General features: G+C 34.5%; 2 protein-coding genes and 1 long non-coding RNA gene across 3 annotated transcripts in view; 1 reads left to right on the top strand and 2 right to left on the bottom strand.

The window, feature by feature from the left end:
• The window catches only part of ifih1 (interferon induced with helicase C domain 1), a 32,865-nt gene extending 22,687 nt beyond the window's left edge, over positions 1-10,178 (bottom strand). The window contains exons 1-4 of the mRNA XM_016248794.1: positions 9,552-10,178; positions 6,554-6,722; positions 4,951-5,109; positions 4,635-4,694 (exon numbers count right to left, since the gene is read on the bottom strand). Of these exons, the coding sequence (XP_016104280.1) occupies positions 4,635-4,694; positions 4,951-5,109; positions 6,554-6,722; positions 9,552-9,989 (826 nt within the window). The 5' untranslated portion in view covers positions 9,990-10,178. The remainder of the gene's footprint in view (positions 1-4,634; positions 4,695-4,950; positions 5,110-6,553; positions 6,723-9,551) is intronic.
• Positions 88-13,078, top strand: LOC107563832 (uncharacterized). Its single transcript, XR_001606147.1, has 3 exons — positions 88-164; positions 11,025-11,027; positions 13,069-13,078. It is a non-coding gene; the product is annotated as an uncharacterized lncRNA (long non-coding RNA).
• The window catches only part of LOC107563831 (potassium voltage-gated channel subfamily H member 7-like), a 125,868-nt gene continuing 116,992 nt past the window's right edge, over positions 12,560-21,435 (bottom strand). The window contains exons 13-15 of the mRNA XM_016248796.1: positions 20,822-20,978; positions 16,384-16,561; positions 12,560-13,142 (exon numbers count right to left, since the gene is read on the bottom strand). Coding sequence (XP_016104282.1) covers positions 12,894-13,142; positions 16,384-16,561; positions 20,822-20,978 — 584 coding nt within the window. The 3' untranslated portion in view covers positions 12,560-12,893. The remainder of the gene's footprint in view (positions 13,143-16,383; positions 16,562-20,821; positions 20,979-21,435) is intronic.

The raw sequence follows: 21,435 nt of genomic DNA, 5'->3' as shown, positions 1-21,435 counted from the left end.
CTGCTTGAACTGAGGCGATACAGGGATCTTTTGCGACACATTATTTATTGTTTGAATTTCTTAAATTACAAAATTGGTCGTTGTGTTGTCAGTTTCCTCTTTGCTCAGCAATGTATTTTTCACTGCATGTGAACATGATGTGTAATGTGAGAGCGGCATTGTTTGTCGGACACAGTGGCGGCTCGTCAGTGGAGACACAGCTTCCCCATAATTTTGAGGTGAAAATGAGGACGATTTAATGTTAATAAAATTCACAATTCCTTTAAGTTCATGTCTCAGAATGTGTATTTTTTGTTTGTAATTTCACAGTTGTAATACCATAACGTGAAAGCGCCGCTTTTCTATCGCGAATGTGCCGAATCTGCTGATGTAATTACAACCGCTAGGTGATAGAGAAGGGGAGGGGGAGGCCGGGGGAGCGCTGAGCTGTCGTGCCTCCGTTGGTAAAAAACATTTAGCCAATCACCATCGAGTGTTCACTTTCAGTGCTGAGGAGCGTTGAGAAAAGAAACCTTGTATGGGAGGCTAGCCTCCCTTCTGATATCAACCAAGCATCACAGAGACATAAATTACGTGATATTAGTTTGAACGTCTGCCGCTGCACTGATAATGTACCAAGTACTTATGATGAGTAGCGATATTGAATATTTGATTGCCAACAGATTTACCAAGCTGTCATTCAAACAGTAAATTATATTATCTTGCTGTATGCATGTCGTTTTCTTTACGTTTTCTGACTAAAAGCAACCAAAAAGCCATTTAAAAGTGGTTTAGCAAATAATAATAATAATAATAATAGTAATAATAATAATAATAATCGGCAGGGATCCCAGACCAATACAATTAGTGTGCCTCCTCTATTTTAAAACCCAAGAGCCGCCACTGGTCGGACATAGCAAAAGTAACTAACGAGGGCGGGTTTTTGCGAAGGGTTAATTAGCATCTTGTGGAGCCTAAAAGAGAAATTTGTAAGAAACAAATCCGTCATTAAGGCGTTTTAACTTCAAACTGTTGCATTCGGCTAAAATATAAGTCTATAATCCACAATATTGCTTTCTCCAGTGAAGTTGTCTTATGTGAATCAGGAGAGATATCTACACAGATCAAGCACCGTTTACAAGCCAAATATGTTGGTGGATTTGGTGTGATGTTTATGTGAGAGGACAACAGGGGATGAACTTTTTAATTGGAGGAAGCGTTATTATGGATTTTGGACTCATATTATGGCCAGAAGCAGTGGTTTGAAATTAAAAATGATGATGGATTTGTTTCTTACAAACACACAGCTTTTGGCTTCTCAAGACATTAACTGATGGACTGGAGTGGTGTGGATTATTGTGATGTTTTTATCAGCTGTTTAGACTCTCATTCTGACGGCACCCATTCACTGCAGAGGATCCATTGGTGAGCAAATGATGGAATGCTACATTTCTTCAAATCTGTTCCCATAGAGAAACAAACTCATCTTGGATGGCCTGAGGGTGAGGACACTTTAAGCCAATTACTCTTTGTCTAGTAGAAAGGAGAAAATATGAATGAAATCTCCATTGTGATTTCTCTTTCCTATTGGTCGTGTCCTCCCTGATTGTGTCTTCATGAAGTAATGCAGTGGACTGGTGGATCTCCACCCTCTTTCACTGTCAGCATATGGAACATGCTCTCAAAACTAATGTGCCTGAGGGTCATCGAGGAGATTCATGTCTCTATCATCCATTTGCAGTCTAATGCACTTAACCACTTAACGCATGTGATTTTTACTGGTCTTGTAAACCTGCCATAGTGGTTTTCTGAATCGACGTCAGTTGGTGTGACTCCTTTTTTCTGTGCTAACAGGAAACTCGGACTGTTTATAATTCTCTGACAATATGACATTCCTAGAGAAGCCATCGATCTGGATGAGCTGTTTATGAACAAGTGCAATAGCTGATGGTTATGTTAACAGCATTTTTGGCAGAAGGATAGAATGCACTAAACAAATAATAAAAATGTGGTCGACAGTCACGTGCATCCGGGAATTTTCTCAGCTGGGAATGTCCTGGAAGAAGCACCTGAAGTGGTTAGTGAGTGAATGAATCCGTGCATGAGTTTTGAGTTTTGTCTCAAAACATAGTTTAACTGCAAAAGTATGTTTTATTTTAATTGATTCTAATTTAATTCAATTTGAAATATGTAATAATTAGTGGGTAATGAATATGTGCATGCTGTCTATGCATCACACTTGACATTTTGTCTTTGCAGTGTATGTTTGAGGCAAGGGCTCAGTGATATATTGAATGTTTGTAATATATTTGCATTGATTATGCTGGCAATATGATGATTTTAATGCATGCTTTATTTTATATAATTTTTTTTTATTTTGCTTTATTTTGAAATGGACAGTAATTTGTCTCCGCAAATGTTTTATTTTAATGTATTACAATTTCATTTCATTTCATTTGAAATGTATAGCAATTAGTGAGTAATGAATCCATGCATTCATTTTTAGATGCTGCGTTTGCATTATGCTTGCTATTTGAGTTTGCAGTGTATATTTGAGGCAATACTAGGTCTCAATGATATTGAATATTTATAAAACTAAATTTTGCAATGATTATGCTAGCAGTATCATGGTTTTAATGCATGTTTTATTTTAATTCAATACGGACAGTTTAACTTAACTATCCGTGCAACCTTTTTTTTATATACATGTTCTCTACTCTTGCCATTTGTCTCGGCAATGTATATTTGAGGCCAATACTAAGGCTCAGTGATATAGTGAACATTTATAATACATTTGCAGTGGTTATGCTAGCAATATCATGATTTGAATGCATGTTTGTATTTCATTTTGAATTAATATTTAAAATGAAACGTACTGTATAGTAATGATTGACTAAGGAATGCATGCTGCAGTTGCATTAATGGCACTGCATGCTATTTGTCTTTGCAATATATATTGAGGCAATACTATGGCTCATTTATATATGGAATGTTTATAATACATTTGCAGTTAATATGCTAACAATGTCATGATTTAAATGCATGTTTTTAGCCATTAATTTAAAAACTGCCTTTTAACTCCCTTTTATTCACTCTGCTTGTCTCTAGAGTGCATTATGCATTATGTGAACAAATGTTTGTGTTTTACAGAAATTCACAAATGCATCTTTCCTCATTTCAAACACACGTCCTCTCTCTCCTGCAGACCATGATGACCCGTTCTTGATCACTTCAATATGCACTCAAACAAAGCCTCGTGCTAGCAGCAGGGCTTGGTCTGGACAAGGCGTCTTTGCTGAAATCCGAGTGGAAATATGCCCTGGATATGACAATGATTTAGCACTTTATTGAGGAGACGAGACAGGCAAACTTTTTGCGGTCGAGGGGAAAGTATCACATGTGGAGCTCTAACAAAACCACAGAGAATCTGACCTCTGAACACAACTAAGCCATTCTTTTCCATATGCTATACAGTAATAATAACACTAGGAAATTGATTTTCCTGACAGTTAAGACTGGATTATGGGTCATTAGATGTATTCTACAAAAGAATGAACAGTTATGGTAAAATGTCAAATGGTTTAAAGAAAGTGTTTTATTTCCATTCAAACAATGAACTGGACAAATTATTGAAGGTACAATTAAAGGACTTGGCCACTATTAAATCAGGGTTAATATTCATAATGCTGTTAAATAGGGTTATGTGTAACTTAATTCAGTTATGAATTGTTTCACTTTTTGACCAGTGAATTTTCATGGCTTTTCCAGATGTTCCTCATTATTGGTTAATGTGTTAAGCAAACTTCATAATATAGGGACTGGTTGTAATTCATTAGTGTGAATTTGAACTGAATGGGCCACGTCACACAGACCCAACTATCCATCATGAAAGCCTGCTTCATGTTGGTCTATTGTATGTATGTACATGTATGCATTTATTTATTATTTTTTTATTTAACTAACTTTTATTTATTTAACCTTTACTTTAAATACATTTTTATTAAACGTTTATTTACTCATTCAGTTTACTTTCATTTATATTACTGTATTTGTTAATTTTTATTTATTTAACTTTTTCATTAATTAGATTTTTTTGCAACTTTATTTTAATTTAATACTTATTCTAAATTTAATGTAAAATGTATAGTAATCAATTGCAATTTTCCGTAACAAGTGTTTTGTTTAACTGATAATTTAAAATCCAATTCTTAATTCAAATCTGAGCGAATGGCACACAACCCTCCTGGATAACTATTTTTAAAAATGTGTTTTAGAGATTGGATGAATTAGTTCAGAGCTGGGAATAACTATCACCATATTCTCATTTGTTGAGATAGTGAATTGGTGGGTTTTTGTTAAATGTGAGCCAAAATCATCACAATTAAAAGAACCAAAGACTTAAACTACTTCAGTCTGTGTGCATTGAATTTATTTAATACACGAGTTTCACAATTTGAGTTGAATTACTGAAATAAATGAACTTTTCCACGACATTCTAATTTATTGAGATGCACCTGTATACTACAGAAAATGTGTAATTCAACTAATACTTTTGTGCATCTTTTACAGTACACTAATTGCTGGGACTGCAACGAACAATGAGGACCAGTGACTTTTGAATGATTTGCAGATGCATGGAAGTCAAGTGACTGTACCTGACGGATCATCATCCTCTGTGAGATCTTCCTCCTCACCTTCTTTGTACATGTCGACCTCTGCAAGTGAATATATGTGCTGCTGTTAGTTTGGTTTGAGCTACAGAAGATTTAAAACACTGTATTTGCATTGCATTGTATTTACATTGCACATTTTGCATTGCATTGCATGTGTTTGTCCAGGCTTTGATGTTTTTTCCAGATAGATCAATCAGTCCAATAATACAAAGAATAGTAGTTGCTCATGTTTAGGGCAGGATTGTCTATTTGCCTGAATGTACTATGACTAGTGAAAGAGCAAGCTTCAGATATTCACCTTCATTGTTGGCACATGCACCCAGACCGCTGCTGTCCACACTGCTGTCCAGATCCTCTGACAGAAGCGAGCTGTTCGCTGAGAGAACGGGAGGGAGAACCGGCATATTCTCCGAACATGACTGTTCACCCTCCTCAACAGTCTCGACTGACATGGCCTCTGAAACACACACAGGTAATCAATACAGTAACTCTCCTTATGCATAATGCACTGAATATTTGTCAAGCAACTATAGTCGAAACCAAACCATATAACTGCATGTCTCAAAAGAATGATCCGTGCATCATCTGTTTCTGGGAATCAAGAAATTATTTCTTAAAAGGCAGCAACAAAGAGCATGACCAGTGTAGTCTGATTCATGAATGTAATTTTCAGTTTGATATGCTCTAAAACTTGAGGCCTGTTCACACCAAGAACAATAACTATTAATGATAACTATATGAGTGTTCACATCAATGCACAAAAACGTTCTGTTTATTGTGCAGTTTTGTCATCTGTCCCTTTGCTCGAGCTCATTAAATTAGAGTGGATTCTGATAGGCTGTCACATGTTTTTATTGTTCATCAGATGGAATTTTTTTATTTTTGTAAAAATGATTCCAGTGATATTCTGTATGTTGTTATCGTTATATTTGTGCTGTGGATTCTACCATTTTACATTTATTTACATTTAGAATGATTTTAAAATTATATCATTATTGTTATAGTATAGTAAAATTGCAAAAAAAAAACAATGTTTTTTTTTTAGAAATTAAGAACTGTTACTGTATTATGTACTTTATATGAGAACATTAACAACACACTACTGTTCAAAAGTTTGGGGTCGGTAAGATTTGTAACGTTTTTGAAAGAAGTATCTTCTGCTCACCAAGGCTGCATTCATTTGATTAAAATTACAGTAAAAACAGTAATACTGTGTAATATTATTTTACAGTTTAAAATAACTCTTTTCTATTTTAATATAATTTAAAATGTAATTTATTCCTGTGATCAAAGCTGAATATTCAGCACCATTACTCCAGTCTTCATTGTCATATGATCCTTCAGAAATCATTCTAATATACTGATTTGCTGCTCAAGACACATTTCTGATTATTATCAATGTTGAAATGTTGCTTAATATTTTTGTGAAAGACATGATAAAAGTTTTTTCAGGATTGATGATTAGAAAGTTCAAAAGAAGAGCATGTATCTATCTTTCACGTTTGATTAATTTAGTGCACCCTTGCTAAAATAGTAATTTCTTACAGACACCCAACGTTTAAACGGTAGTGTAGTTTTGATTTTTGTAATGTTTTTTCCCCCTTTTTTTTTGTAAATGCTACAGAAATGCTTCCTTTACATCTTAAAGGAACTGAAATGAAGTGGATTTCCAATTGTTAGTTCCACAGTAGAGAAACATCAATTTTCTTAAGAACATTTGAAACATCAATCTCAAGATTGTTCTCAGGTTTATACAGAAACTAACAGTGGGGTATCTAGTCTAAACAAGGGAATGATGTTTGACCACTGCTGCTTTCCTGTTTTTCTAAGAGAGCCTGTGGCAGCTTGATGAAATTCTTTATCAGTCGCTGGAGATGATTTGTGCTGCACATGAGCCTCACCGTCCTCATTACACGGCTCTCCCCGCAGCTCGCGCACCAGCTCGCGGTGCTCGGTGTCCTCCAGAGCCTGAAGGAATTTGGAAAACCAGCCAGCTTCGTTTTTCACCAGCCTTTTGAGGAGCAGCCGAGCGCCACCTATGTTCCCTTGATTCTCAGTGAGTTTCAGAATCTGCCGGAGTCATAATGAACAAATAGTTAATGTGTTTAATATGAGTGACAAGAGGGAAGAACCAACAGAACAACGCTGACAGACACTAGACAAAGAGGCACACATGCCGGTTAGTTCATCTCAATATGGGTCATTCGTGATATGCAGAACGTTTTGAATTCTTAACTTTCATTTAATCTTTTTTTTTTGTTGTTATTTGTAATTTTTTTTTTAAGTATTTATAAAAAAAGACTATGTTCAGAAACGTTCTTTGTTCAAGCTCAGACACGTCACCTTTAATTAATTATAATAATTATTAATGTATAATTATTTATGAATATTAAATATAAATAAATATAAATATGGTATATTACATCCAATGTTGTAATAATAATAATAATAATTTATGAATATTAAATGAATAAATATAAATACATTATTATATATAAATAGTATACAAATAAATAGTATTTTACATCCAATGTAGTAGTAGTAGTAGTAGTAGTAATAATAATAATAGTTAGTAGTAGTATATTACATGCAATGTCTAACAATATATTAATTATCACACGTATTAGTAGTATATTAAATGAGATGTAACTATTAATAATCATTATTAATATGATTAATAATAGTATTATATGCATACTTATATAAAATATACATTCTATATAAAAGTATATATTAATATAAATAATTGTTGTTGTTATATTGCAATTAAGTATATCACTACTAATAACATTTTATTGAATTGTGAGTTTAATATTTCATCTAGTATGTCAGAGCCACATCAGTAACTCAAATCCACAATTTATAGCACATCTGTTTCTGTTTGGTTTATAGCGCCCTCTACTGATGATCATTATTTCTGTCTATAGTTGTAATGCAGGGATTCACAAACCTTGTTTTTGTCGGCCCCTGTGACGTAGGCTAATATATTGACTTTAAGTCCCCCTCATTTTTTTAAGTGAATATTTCAATATTTTAACAGAATGAATGAGAGTCACAAAGTCGCTTGGGTATATTTGTAGCAAAAGCCAAAAATACATTGCATTCTTCAATGTGATCAAAATGATACATTTTTCTTTTATGCCAAAAATCATTAGGATATTAAGTAAAGATCATGTTCCATGAAGATATTTTGTAAATGTTCTACCGTAAATATATAAAAACTAAATGTTTGATTAGTAATAGGCCTATGCATTGCTAAGAATTCATTTGGACAACTTTAAAGGCGATTTCTCAATATATATATTTTTTTGCACCCTCAGATTCCAGATTTTTAAATAGTTGTATCTCAACCAAATATTGTCCTATCCTAACAAACCTTACACCAATGGAAAGCTTATTTATTCAGCTTTCAGATGATTGTTTTCAGACCCTTACGCGACTGGTTTTGTGGTCCAGGGTCACACATATTTTTTTTGACCCCCCCCATGTTCGGGCCCCCTGATCTGATGTAAGATTACTGACGTTCTCCTGGTCCTCCAGCGTCAGGAGCCCCAGCGCGCGGCAGTGTGCGCACACGTCTGCGGTCTTCATGTTGACCAGCGTGAGCTGCAGGAGGTCGATCAGCCGGACGCAGCTGTCGTTCTCGGCCTCCTCTGTGGGCTCCGGTGGGCTGTTCAGCACGTACTTTGCGGCGTGTTTGCACCCGACGGTCTCCAGCGCGGTGATCAGCTCTCTCGACCATCCCTGCGCGCAGTTTTTAGAGTGAATAATCTCGTCGATCATATATATATACTGTATATATACACACACACACACACACATACACACACACACATATAAATATATATATATACACACACACATATATACACACACACACACAAATATATACACAAATAGTTCATATAATAATAACACATTTATTTGAATATCTTCTTTTAATGTGATTGAATCAGAAATAGTAGAAGAAATGTATTTTTATAAAGTACACTACGCTGTAATTTGTCATAAAACGTTTCCTGGAGTATGTTTTACAAGAAAATACTTTTGCTGTTTTTTTCTAATTATAGTGAAACTTGTTTCCACACCAAATCTTTTTTTTTCCTCCAGTTTGGAGGGGATGAAGACAATTAGACTAAGCAGGGATTTTCATTAGCTTCATAAATGTGCAGCATCTAATTTTTTATTAAATAATACATTTAATAATTTAAAATCAAATGGCCTCATGTATTAGGGCTTTTCTCATCAGTGTTGTAATTGTTAGCCAAAACTAAAACTACTAGATAACGCTTTGTTAATTGAAATAAAGCTGAAATAAAATAAATTATTAATATTGTGTGAAAAACGTGAGCATCAAAAATGTAAATGAAAGTTTGAAATGTTGTCTTGACAAATATCTGAAATAAAATAAGTTTATGTTGAAGAACTAAAATTACACAAACAAGATGAACACAACAATGAATGAAAATGTCAAAGGCACAAAAAGCTAAAATACTAAAACTGAAACTTAAATGAAATAAAAACTGAAAGTATATATAAAAATTCTAAATACTAAAATAGCATTTCATTTAGACAAGCAGGTGTTTATAGAAGTGCTGTGATCTTTGTTGCTGTTTAGGGTTTATTTTTCACCAGTGACAATCAATCACATTTTTATTCATGATTATTAATTTTATATTTAAGTGCTTCTTTCTGAAAAACAAAATAATAATATTTTGACTCAACAAACAGCCACAGGAACAACAGTACGCATAAAACTGATATGCATTCCTTTTATTTATATACTTGTTTATACAGTTAGTCAAAAGTCATCGCCTAAAGTAAATGCATCAAATATATATATATATATATATAACCCCCCCATGTTCGGGCCCCCTGATCTGATGTAAGATTACTGACGTTCTCCTGGTCCTCCAGCGTCAGGAGCCCCAGCGCGCGGCAGTGTGCGCACACGTCTGCGGTCTTCATGTTGACCAGCGTGAGCTGCAGGAGGTCGATCAGCCGGACGCAGCTGTCGTTCTCGGCCTCCTCTGTGGGCTCCGGTGGGCTGTTCAGCACGTACTTTGCGGCGTGTTTGCACCCGACGGTCTCCAGCGCGGTGATCAGCTCTCTCGACCATCCCTGCGCGCAGTTTTTAGAGTGAATAATCTCGTCGATCAGAAGTGCCGCGGCGCTTATGTTCCCCTCCTCTCGAAACTTGGCTTTAATCCGGTCCTTTCGATCCGGTTCGAGGAAATGCAGCAGATCCAGAAGTGGCTCGACCTGAACGAGTCGCTTCAGTCTGTCCCTGAAGCAGTCCAGAATGTGCCGCGTCTCTGCGTCCTGGTCGCAGCTCATGTTGAGGAGATATGCAGAAAAGATCAGCAGAGGTTCACCCGTGATCAGCTCCCCGGACCGGTTTACTTTCGCTTTCGTTTCTCGTCTTGGTTTCCAAACGTCAGATACGCGACGCGTCTTGCTAACATTGGCAACTTTTGAGCCAAATAAATGAAGGAAAGAAAAAAAAACATATTTATCGAAATACCTTTATTTATTCATTGGTCTACAGCTTTGCGGTCATATAAAAGTATGTAGGCTACACTAACAATATATATATATACATACATATATATATAAAATAAATAAACCTTTAAATAACAGACACATTCAAAACACCTGTAGAGTATTGCGGTGTACAAACTACAGTGCAAACTATAAAAAACATGTCAGTCAAAGTGAAACACTGTGATAAAAAGTGAAAGTGTTACGTGCAAATGTTTGCGGTTTTATTAACATTTTTAATATGTCCAAAAAAAACAAAAACAAAACAAAATGCCACCTCTGCTTCTGGCTGTCTTCAATATGATTATGCAGCAAAACGCCACATATAAATACAATTTAATTACTAAATTAAAGATAAAGACGCATATATACACTCACACACACTCACACATTCATGCAGAGGTTGGTAATATTTATTATAAGGGCGTGGAGTTTTTATGTTAAAATAAAGTGCAGATATCATCCCTTCATGCAGAAATGAATGATATTCCAGTGAGATTTAATGCATTTATCTGCAGATTTGATATTTGTTTGGAAGTGACGAATCTTAATTTTACACGTTTCTGTGCAATTTGCTAGATTTTTTTGCTTGTAATTCAAAATACAGTGTTTTGCAGTGACATAAAAATAAACATAAATAAAATAGCTCAAATCAAAACTGTAACTTTGAAATCAAGCTGCGGAATCTTGAAAAAGTAATTCACGAAAGTGTTCATTGCACATAAAAAAAACCTCCAGTATATCACTGGGTATAAATATATATTTTTAGGTATAACCTAATATTACAGAAAAAGAAAACGGATGCAAAAACTTCCCCTCAGATGATGCTAGGCAGTAAATATTACAGTCTTTTCAACACAACTCAGCAAATCAACCCTTTAGACGAGAAACAAGAGTGTAAAGATCCAGTGTTTTATCATTATTGCTAGCAGGATGTGACAGAAGCTTCTCTAGGATAAATATTTGGAAAACAAAGTGATTTTGTTGTAAGAAGATTTTGTTTTTTTTGTTACCAGAAGTTGATAAATATTCTATTATGCATATATATATTCATACTGTAGCTATATATGAGACTAACATGTGCTTTGCAAACAGTGGCGTATCGCAAAAATGAGCATTGACATCATACATAAACGCTTGTTGTGTTTGTGCGCCACTACGATATTTTCTGTGCATCTTTTTGAGTAATAGTTAATAGTTTTGAGTGTCTATGATTCATTATTTCTCACATGTGTGACTCTAGTGTAAATACAGTTTTGCTGCATTAAAAAGTATGTTTGTATTCCATATTATGATTATTACACATGTGGCCGTCTTGTACGCCAGTGCTTGCAAAGATGCTGCTCAATGTCACTGTTTTATGTCGTGCAGAGTTTGGTTCAAGCTAGCATGACCATGTGCAAATAAACCTAGTCGATTAGAGAGGAGTGCATTCAGTGATTAGCTCTGAAACATGCCGACATACAGTAAACCTGCTTCCCAATATGTTGCAGTAAACATGCAACACGTAAAACCTTCAGCCAAGCATCTCTTTTCATTTAATAGTGGGGTATCATTGTATGTACATGGCTAATTAAGCTAATTAAGATTCCAAAACATTTAATTGAATAAAAAAATGCAAACAAACTAATATTTGGCTACAGTGAGGTCCAAAACTCTTGAGAATATTGAAAACCTTTTTTTTATGTGTATATGAAATTTTATGATGTAAAATGAATTTACATCAGAATGAATAAAAATTCACATTTATGTGTATGCTGCAATTTAACTTTTCAAATTCAAATGAACTTTTTTGTCCAAAATATTTTGTAACGTAATGTTTAATTCTAGTGAAAATGTTTCTAAATTAGACAATAATGCAAATAAATAAATACAAATAAAATATAAATAAAAAATTAAATGACTATATTTAATGAAATTAAAAAAATCTAAATAAATAATATAATTTTTACTAGTGGGGTCCAAAACTCAAAGCACATTGAAAATTAAAAATGTTCCATTCTTTAAATGTACATATGAAACTTGGATATAAAATGAACTGAATGAATAAAAATTAACATTTATATTTATTATTTTTTATAAATAATTTTGGTTTGCTACAGTTTGACATGTTTTTCAACTGAAATGTTTTCTATTTTTGTTAAATTAATGTTTTTATTTTTAAAATATATTCAAAATATTTTGTGAAAAACGCTTTATTAAGCTTTGTTATTTTTTTAAATAATGCAAAAAAATAAATTAAATACAAATTAATTAGTGGACCACACTGTACAGTATATAATTCTACAGGGTTCTGCTAATGGAAGTGTAAAATGTCAATATTATAATTTAGAATGATAATGATAAAACAGGGAAGAGATTCTGCCAGTATGATATGTTAACCACCATCAATGTCCTGAGTCTCACACCAGTGTAAAAGTGTGCAGAACACATGTATGTGGAAAAGTGTCCAAGACACTCCCAAGAAATGTCTCTGACTTCCTGAAAACGGAAGTGTGGTCCAGGAATCCGTTCCAAATCTTCCTCGCCGGCATCGAGGAGCGTAACGCAGGAGAAGGAAGAGGAAGAGGAAGCAAATGTACAGGCGAGAGCCAGCGGTGAATCTTAAGTTGTATTAGTATTAAAGTTTTGGCCAGTGCCTGTTTTCAAAACATCCTTTATGCCTCCAAGAAGGTGTGGAAGAGCTGTGGGACGTTCTGGTCAGTGCAGTCCTGGATGAGACGGCGGTCTGTGGAGCTCCAGAGCGGCTGTGGGGTCTGGAAGCAGGGATCTGGACTGCTGGCGCGTCAGAGGAAGAGTCTGGCTGTTTGTGAAGCGGTACGTGGTGCTGGAGTCCTGTGAGGACTGTGTCCCGTGGCTCTGCTTTGGGTTGGAGTCCGTAAGGGCCAGACCTGACAGAGAGTCCTTGGGTTTCGGATGGATCTTTGTCATGGCCAAAAAGTCAGCATCCTGTAAAAGAGGGATTTATTGCATTGTTTATTGGTGATAATGAACATTTTGCAAGTGTATTGTTGTGTTGTGCATGATTCAGAAATGCATTGTTAAAATGAAATGTCTAGTCCTTAAAGCAGCCAATTATATCCTGATTTAATCAATGTGGCAATTTTTTTAGGAGTAACCTTCAGAGAAAAAAATCTTGAAACGTGTGTATATCAGTGTTTTTTTTTTAGTATCAATGAGATACTATTATAATTTTTTATTAATCACTTTTATTTTTACATTTTCGTTTTTATTTTTATATTTGTTAAAGTTTTAGTCATTTTATTGTGATTTTTTTCATTTGTATTATTATTTTTAATGTCTATATAGTTTTATTTTTTATTTTCAGTTTTGATTTCTAGTAGGGCTGCACGATATTATCGGACCGATATCGGAATCGCCCGATAATGGCTTTAAATGTACATATCGGCATCTGCCCAATATGAAAAGAAAAATTTGCGATATGTCTTGCCGATAAGAGGAATACCTTAACTCACATGTGCTCAGGGTGTGCTAGCCATTAGATCATGTCAGCATTGTGACTCATTCTGGAAGCAAAATTTTGCCTGAATGGCAATTAGATTCATTGCTTTGGATCGCTGCATTTAATCTGTGAAAGCAGGTACAGAACGACGCGATCGATGTATGATAGATTTAAACAGTAATAGCACGTGTAGTGGCAGCAGCGGCAGCGGCAGCGGCAGCCTCCCCCGGGTCCTAATGCCCGTTCGGTAAGGAGTTTTAATTCCGTAGGGGGCGCTGTTGGCCTACTTTTAATAAAATGAAAGTAAAATACACAAATAACATTTAGACTGTGTTTCTGATTAAATAAAGCACTAATTGATGTCATAAAATCATGAGTATGTTTTGATTTAAAGGTCAGAAACTATAGCTTACATGAATAAAAAAAAAATCACAAACACGACACTTGTAAATTAAATAATTATATATATATATATATATATATATATATAGTATATAGTATATATTATATATACTGATTTATTCATTAATGTGTAATATGTTATATTTTAAACAAATTATGAGCTCTAAAAGATTTTCAGAAATTTTACAACTCTTTTGCTTTAGACCATCTACAAATGTTAAATCTTAAAATAAAATGTTACGGTTACTACTGCATCTTTCTGAAAAAGAAAAAATGCAACGATTGATATATAGTTTATTTATAGTTATTTTCAAAGCTTCAATGTATGTACTGTCATTATAAAAGAACTTCATTATTGTTTATTTAATTCTATCAAATAAGTTCTTCTTAAAAAAAAAAAATTAAAAATAATTTGCTACACTTGGTGTTGTTTCCAAACAAAAGGAAATATATCGGCATCGGCTATCTGCCAAAATTAGTTGAAAAATATCGGCATATCGGCAAAAATCCAATATCGTGCATCCCTTGTTTCTAGTTATTTTAGTACATCAAGTTAAACTAAATGAAAATGAGGAATGTTTCTTTGGGAACTAGCTGAATTAAAATGAGTTTTTTTTATTTCAGTAAAAATTTTTTATTTCTTTATTTTATCTGTGTTAACCCTGATAACAGTGGGTACGGAAAGTATTCAGACCCCCTTTAAGCACACGGCTAAAATAACGAAGGAGTGGCTTCACAACAACTCTGTGGTTGTTCTTGAATGGCCCAGCCAGAGCCCTGACTTAAACCCAATTGAGCATCTCTGGAGAGACCTAAAAATGGCTGTCCACCAACGTTTACCATCCAACCTGACAGAACTGGAGAGGATCTGCAAGGAGGAATGGCAGAGGATCCCCAAATCCAGGTGTGAAAAACTTGTTGCATCTTTCCCAAAAAGACTCATGGCTGTATTAGATCAAAAGGGTGCTTCTACTAAATAAAGAGCAAAGGGTCTGAATACTTAGGACCATGTGATATTTCAGTTTTTCTTTTTTAATAAATCTGCAAAAATGTCAACAATTCTGTGTTTTTCTGTCAATATGGGGTGCTGTGTGTACATTAATGAGGAAAAAAAAATGAACTTAAATGATTTTAGCAAATGGCTGCAATATAACAAAGAGTGAAAAATTTAAGGGGGTCTGAATACTTTCCGTACCCACTGTATATGTACTGTATAGATAATATTTTATAAATTAATAAAAAATATCTATTTGTTTATAAAATATTTTTATGGCAATTTACACCTACTCTATATTTAGACTGACCACCCAGGGCTGATATAAAATGTATGAAAAATAATCAATGTCTGCAGTAGGTGGCGCTCTACAGCTGGTCATGTGATCTCATTCGAGTGTCACCAAATAACATACTTTTGTGCCAGTAAACACTTCTCAATGCTCTTAGAATCAGGGCATAAAATATGCACTTATTCATGCAATTATTTATAGTTTCTTACACTATATATAGATGTTAAAATATTTAGCTTGCATTTTTATAACATTTGAATTATTTTATACATATCTCAGATGCAGTGAAATAGATTTGTTAATGCCAAAATAAATTATTCATAAGTGAAGAAACTCCGTGTAGACCTCAATTATGTACTGTAACTATGGACCCATCTTCAAAATGTATGATGCTTAGTAGGAGCCAGTGTTGTTAATTCAATCTAAAACTAACTATTTGACATTTTCTTAGATTTCATTAATTGAAATAAAGCTAAAATAAAATTATAATACAGAAATATTAGATGAAATGCTCACCTAACTTAAATAAGTTTAGGGTAAAATAGTAAAACTGAAAATAACAAAAATAAAAATAACAATGAATTTTCAAAAATCATGTTTTTTCATTGTGCATGCCAATTAATCTCAATCAAACTGCAGTTGGGTTCTTTTGATTAGGTAAAAAATAACTAAAAAATACAGATAACGAACATAATAAAACACAATAAAAACATGATTTTTGAAAATTTTCAGAGTTATCTGTTTTTGCAAATAAACTCTTTCTCTATATATATGACAAAAGTGCATAACAAAATAACTAAAACTTTAAAATGAAAACTGAAAATGTACAAATAAAAGCTAATTCAAAATATTAACATACTGTAATAGTGTGTAAATAATACTAAAATAACACTGGACTACGGTTGACAATTAACCTTCAGAAATTCTCATGATATTCGAATGATTTTCATGAAATTTGGTTTAGTTAACGGTCCAGTGTTTGTTATTGGATTGAGGATCATTAATTTCCTCATGTCTCTCATGTCTAGGCGTGTGGCACCTGTGCTGTGCAGTGCTGTGGGTTGCTGGGAACAGAAGCCACGGACTGCACTCTGATGGCGGGTCTCTTGTCCTCGGGGCCGGCTGTGAGGCTGCTGTAGGCCGGAGGTCCTAAACACGTCTGTCTCTGCAGCAGCTGCAGGATACTCTGAATGTCTGACGTCATCTGACGCTCTAACCTGGTGAGACAGGTGAAACTCACCTTAAATACATACATCTGTGTGACAGAATGAAAATCCGTTAAACACACCCGTGTTGTTCCAATTTCTTTAACTACACTAATATTCAAAAGTTTGGAGTCAGTAATGTGTTTATTTATTTTACATAATAGTATTAATCAGCAAGGAAGTATTAGAGATTGATCAAAAGTGACAGTAAATACATTTGTTACAAAGTTATCTACTATCTAGTTATCTACTCTAACATATCACCATTGAGCAGCAAAGCAGCATATTAGAATGATTTCTGAAGGATCGTGTGACACTGAAGACTGGAGTAATGATGCTGAAAATTCAGATTTGATCACAGGAATAAAGTACATTTTAAAATATAGTCACACAGAAAGCAGTTATTTTATACTGTAAAAATATTTCACAATAGTACTGTTTTTACTGTATTTTTAAAAAACATTTATAAAATCTAATAGACCCCAAATGACCAAAATAGGACGAAGTCATCATAAAAATAGCTCATATGACTTGTGCATCAAATATGGTTCCTATAGACACCAATGGCATCAAACTTTATTGGTTTTAATTGTATAATTGCAGTAAACAGTCTTTAATTCTGTAAGCTCTTCATTTAGCAGTTCAGTTGTTCATTTTTGGATAATGTGTGCAAACTTAGAAAACATTAAATGAATAATAACCTAAATATTAAAATAAATAATAAATATTGAAGTAAGTTAAATACAAAAAAAAAGAAAGTATTTTATTTTATATTTTATTTTTATTTGATCTTATTTGTGACCCTGGAGCACAAAAGCAGTCTTAAGTCACTGGGGTATATTTGTAGCATGGGTCAATGTATGGGTCAAAATTATTTTTCTTTTATGCCAAAAATCATTAGGATATTAAGTGAAGATCATGTTCCATGAAGATATTTTGTAAATTTCCTACTGTAGATATATCAAAACTTAATTTTTGATTAGTAATATGCATTGCTAAGGACTTCATTTGGACAACTTTAAAGGCGATTTTCTCAGTATTTAGTTTTTTGGCACCCTCAGATTCCAGATTTTCAAATAGTTGTATCTCGGCCAAATATCGTCCTATCATAACAAACCATGCATCAATGGAAAGCTTATTTATTCAGCTTATGACTGGTTTTGTGGTCCAGGGTCACATTTATATAGCTCTTCTCACAAAGTGCTACTTTCAAAGTGCTTTCCAGAAGATAATTGCAGTAAAATGTCTTTAATTCTGCAAGGTCTTCATTTAGCAGTTCAATGAAAGGAAAATTATGCACAGTTGATGTGTGTTGACTGTTGTTGTCCAGCAGGGGGAGTTCTTGCACTGATCCTGCCAGTGTTGCATGCATCTGAATACTTATTTCCAAATCAGCACTTTACCTGCTAAACTTTCATGATGAAGTTATTGATGACCTAGTTTATATGGCAGAGTACAGACTGAGTGAGATGACCGCAATAGAACAGCATTTCTTCTCCGGTGAGGCTTCAAGCATAAAAACCATGAGCTGGCCTTTCATGAGCATTTCAGAAGGGCACTTTCATTATTAACACTCCTCAAAAATTGACACGTGAAGCTTGAGGAGGCATGTTCATTTTCCTTCCAGGTAATGTATGTGTGCGGAGGGAGTATGATTTGCAGTTCAGCGGTGTGATATGAGGGTTGATCAGAGTTCATTTGAAGTGTTCAATGAGCCGGCGCAGGTTTAATCTGTGTGTAAGACACACCTATTCATTAAAACAGAGTCATTAACCGGAGCTCTCAGAAAACAAAGGAATAAGACCATCCCTGCTTTCTTGGAGTCTGCAGGCTGGCGATGTTCCCTCCGTCTCTCATGCACTCGCAGCCCAACAACACTCAGAAGCAAAATGATTTCTTGAGCTGAATTAAATGGTTAGCGTTTGCAGCACGGAGCATCTAATAATTTTCTGTATGGAACTGAAGCTGTAATAAATCTTGTGTGCAGAAATACACAGCGTGGATTCAATTTATGAGACGCAGACCGCATCTGTTTCAAGTTCATAGCGGCATCATGCCGAAATCCATTAATGAAGTTTTGAAACCCCAGAGGACATGCTTTATTATTTTCTGTTTTGTATTCTCAACATCATAATTAATTTTTCTTGGGATCTTTATGTACACTGAAAAATTTAAGAATTTACTCAGCACTTTTTGCACTCAGAAGTTGCTAGTAAATTTCACAAATAATTATGAAGGAAAAAAGGGCAAGTAAAATTGGATGAAACATTAAAAATGTCAAAGTAAATAAAACTGACAAATTGTGAATATATATATATTAGTGCTGTTAAACAATTAATTGCGATTAATCACATCCAAAGTTTTTGTTTACATAATAAATATACACAGTACACACACATATATTATGTATATATAAATACACACACACACACACACATGCATGTATATATTTAAGAAAAAAATTTACGTTTATATATTAAATATATTTATATATGATTTAATTTATATGAATAAAAATATATACATGTAAATATTTTCAAAATATATGCTGTATGTGTGTCTTTATATATACATAATAAATATACACAGTACACACACATGTATTATGTAAACAAAAACTTTTATTTTGTATGCGATTAATCGTTTGACGGCACTAATATATATATATATGGTTTTTACCATTGAGGTGTATTATTATTTTCTTGATTATTAAGCATAATTTTAACACCAAATTCCTGTTACTGGTATGTCCAGATGCTTTACTTTAGAGATTTTTGCATTTCAGATATTTTATAATAAAAACATAGTCAGTAATTCTTACTGTCATTCAAATTTTCCAGGAAAATGTGCTTGAGTATAATGTCACAATGCAACAAATAGTAATGGTCCAAAAACAGGCTTCATTGTCTTCAATAAAAACCTAATGTTAGATTTTTTGGTTGAATATGACCTGTACTTGTGCTTGTCAGGTTTCATCTGATTCTGTGCTATAAGACGTACGATGTGGAGCTCAGCTGATGCAGGATTTTTGCTGCCTGGTGTGTCTTTCTCTGTAAGCCAGTGTTACAGCTAAAAATACCACCTGCTGTGATTCTGCTCACCCTGCTGCTCCACTGTCTCTCTGTGTGTGTGTGTGTGTGTGTGTGCTTTAACTGCTGTTATCTAAACTTGTTTTGTCAGCTGAGGCTAATTTTCATGTGCATGTGAATGATAACCACGAGCAATGTTTTGTTTAGTAATGTTTGTTGCAGGCGTGCATGTGGTTAGTGTAATTTGTTGTAGTGTACGGATCCCCTGGAAACATGGAGTACTGTAGCACACCGGAAGACTCGCACAGCTCTCACAGATGCACACAGTATTTCACCATTTCAAATGTTTCTTAAAGGTCCCCTGAAGTGCCCTGAAAGACGCAGCGTTATACTATGTGGTGACATAATTTCAACTGAAACAGGAAGACTGGGCGGGACATATCGAGCAGCCCCGCCCCCTTTTTAAATTAGCCAATAGCGTTTTGTTTATATCTGCCCGGGTCAGAGCCATTGAGCTCGGTAAAGCCGTGTTTGACAGCTACAGTCTAATAGATTACCCCCTAGATTCAATATGAAACTCTTAGTAAAACAAAATAGTGATCATAATCATGCTGAGGCTGTGTAGTTTTAAAAGTGTTTAATATATGCCGACTCGTGCATATGATCCGCTCCGTGCGATCACGTCTCTGAAGTGCACGCTGCCGTGGTTTGCATGACACAACGTGAAACCAGACCTCATTTGCCCCAATCGAAAGCATGAATCTGAATCATTCCCTATCGCCTACATTGTGCACTACGTGCTATTCACGTACATGAAATACTATACTGTGAACAAGCCGGCGCTTCAGCGTCTATTTATAGTGTAGGGTAAATACATCAAGTGTATAGTGTATTAAAAAACATTAACTTATTTAAAAAAGACTGTATTAATAATGCACATCCACATGAATTCAATTTCTATTTTAAGTCAAAATGTAAAATTAATTTAACTGATGCTCCACCTATGAATCATTCATTTTCAGCTGATGCCACAGATTTCTGTTCCTTTTCCTTTCCATTCATCTGACACAGTCCTGGTATGTAATGCCCACTTTTCCATCCATTCAGTTCCCATTTTAAATAAAATCAATCATTGTGCATTAATACAGAACATGCAATCACAATTTTCTGTTAATGATCATTTTCAATGCAGTGCAGCTCATCCAGAGCTCTGTTTCCTAATGAAGCCTGATCTGGGTTTTACCTGCTCAGGTGTTCCTGCAGTTGGTCTAGTCTCTGCTGCACTTCTCCATACGTGACGTCACCGTCCAGATCATCATCTTCAGCGGCGCCCTGCTCCTGCGCAGCCGTGTCCGTGTCTGCTTTCACACTGTCAGCTAACCATGCATCAGTCTGCATCTCTGAAACGGGTATTATATACACACATGCGTTTGTGTTCACATTGAAGCGTTGTGACATTTCATTCAGTTTTTACTTTAGACAGAATCTTTTTTGTCTTGTATCATATTTGATGCATCAGGCTTTTACGCATCATATAGTATGATACAGTGAGAATATGGAGCTAATACTTGAGGATTAAGTATTTTGATCATGTTGCTCATTCGTGTCTTAAAAATTTGGTATCAGATATGATACAGTAGGCTTTACAGGGTCAAAGCATTGATAAGTCTGTTTATCTTAACTACAACATTATTTGCATTATTTATTTTACATTTAGTCATTTAGCAGACGCTTTTATCCAAAGCGACTTGCAAATGAGGACAATAAAAGCAGTTAAAACTAACAAAAGAGCAACAATATATAAGTGCAAATGACAAGTCTCGGTTAGCCTAACGCAGTACAAGGTGTATATATATA

The sequence above is a fragment of the Sinocyclocheilus grahami genome, unplaced genomic scaffold, assembly GCF_001515645.1.
Source record: "Sinocyclocheilus grahami isolate Dianchi unplaced genomic scaffold, SAMN03320097.WGS_v1.1 scaffold891.1, whole genome shotgun sequence".
Taxonomy (NCBI): domain Eukaryota; kingdom Metazoa; phylum Chordata; class Actinopteri; order Cypriniformes; family Cyprinidae; genus Sinocyclocheilus; species Sinocyclocheilus grahami.
Note: the sequence above shows the minus strand (reverse complement) of the source record. Positions and strands in the feature narration are given on the sequence as shown.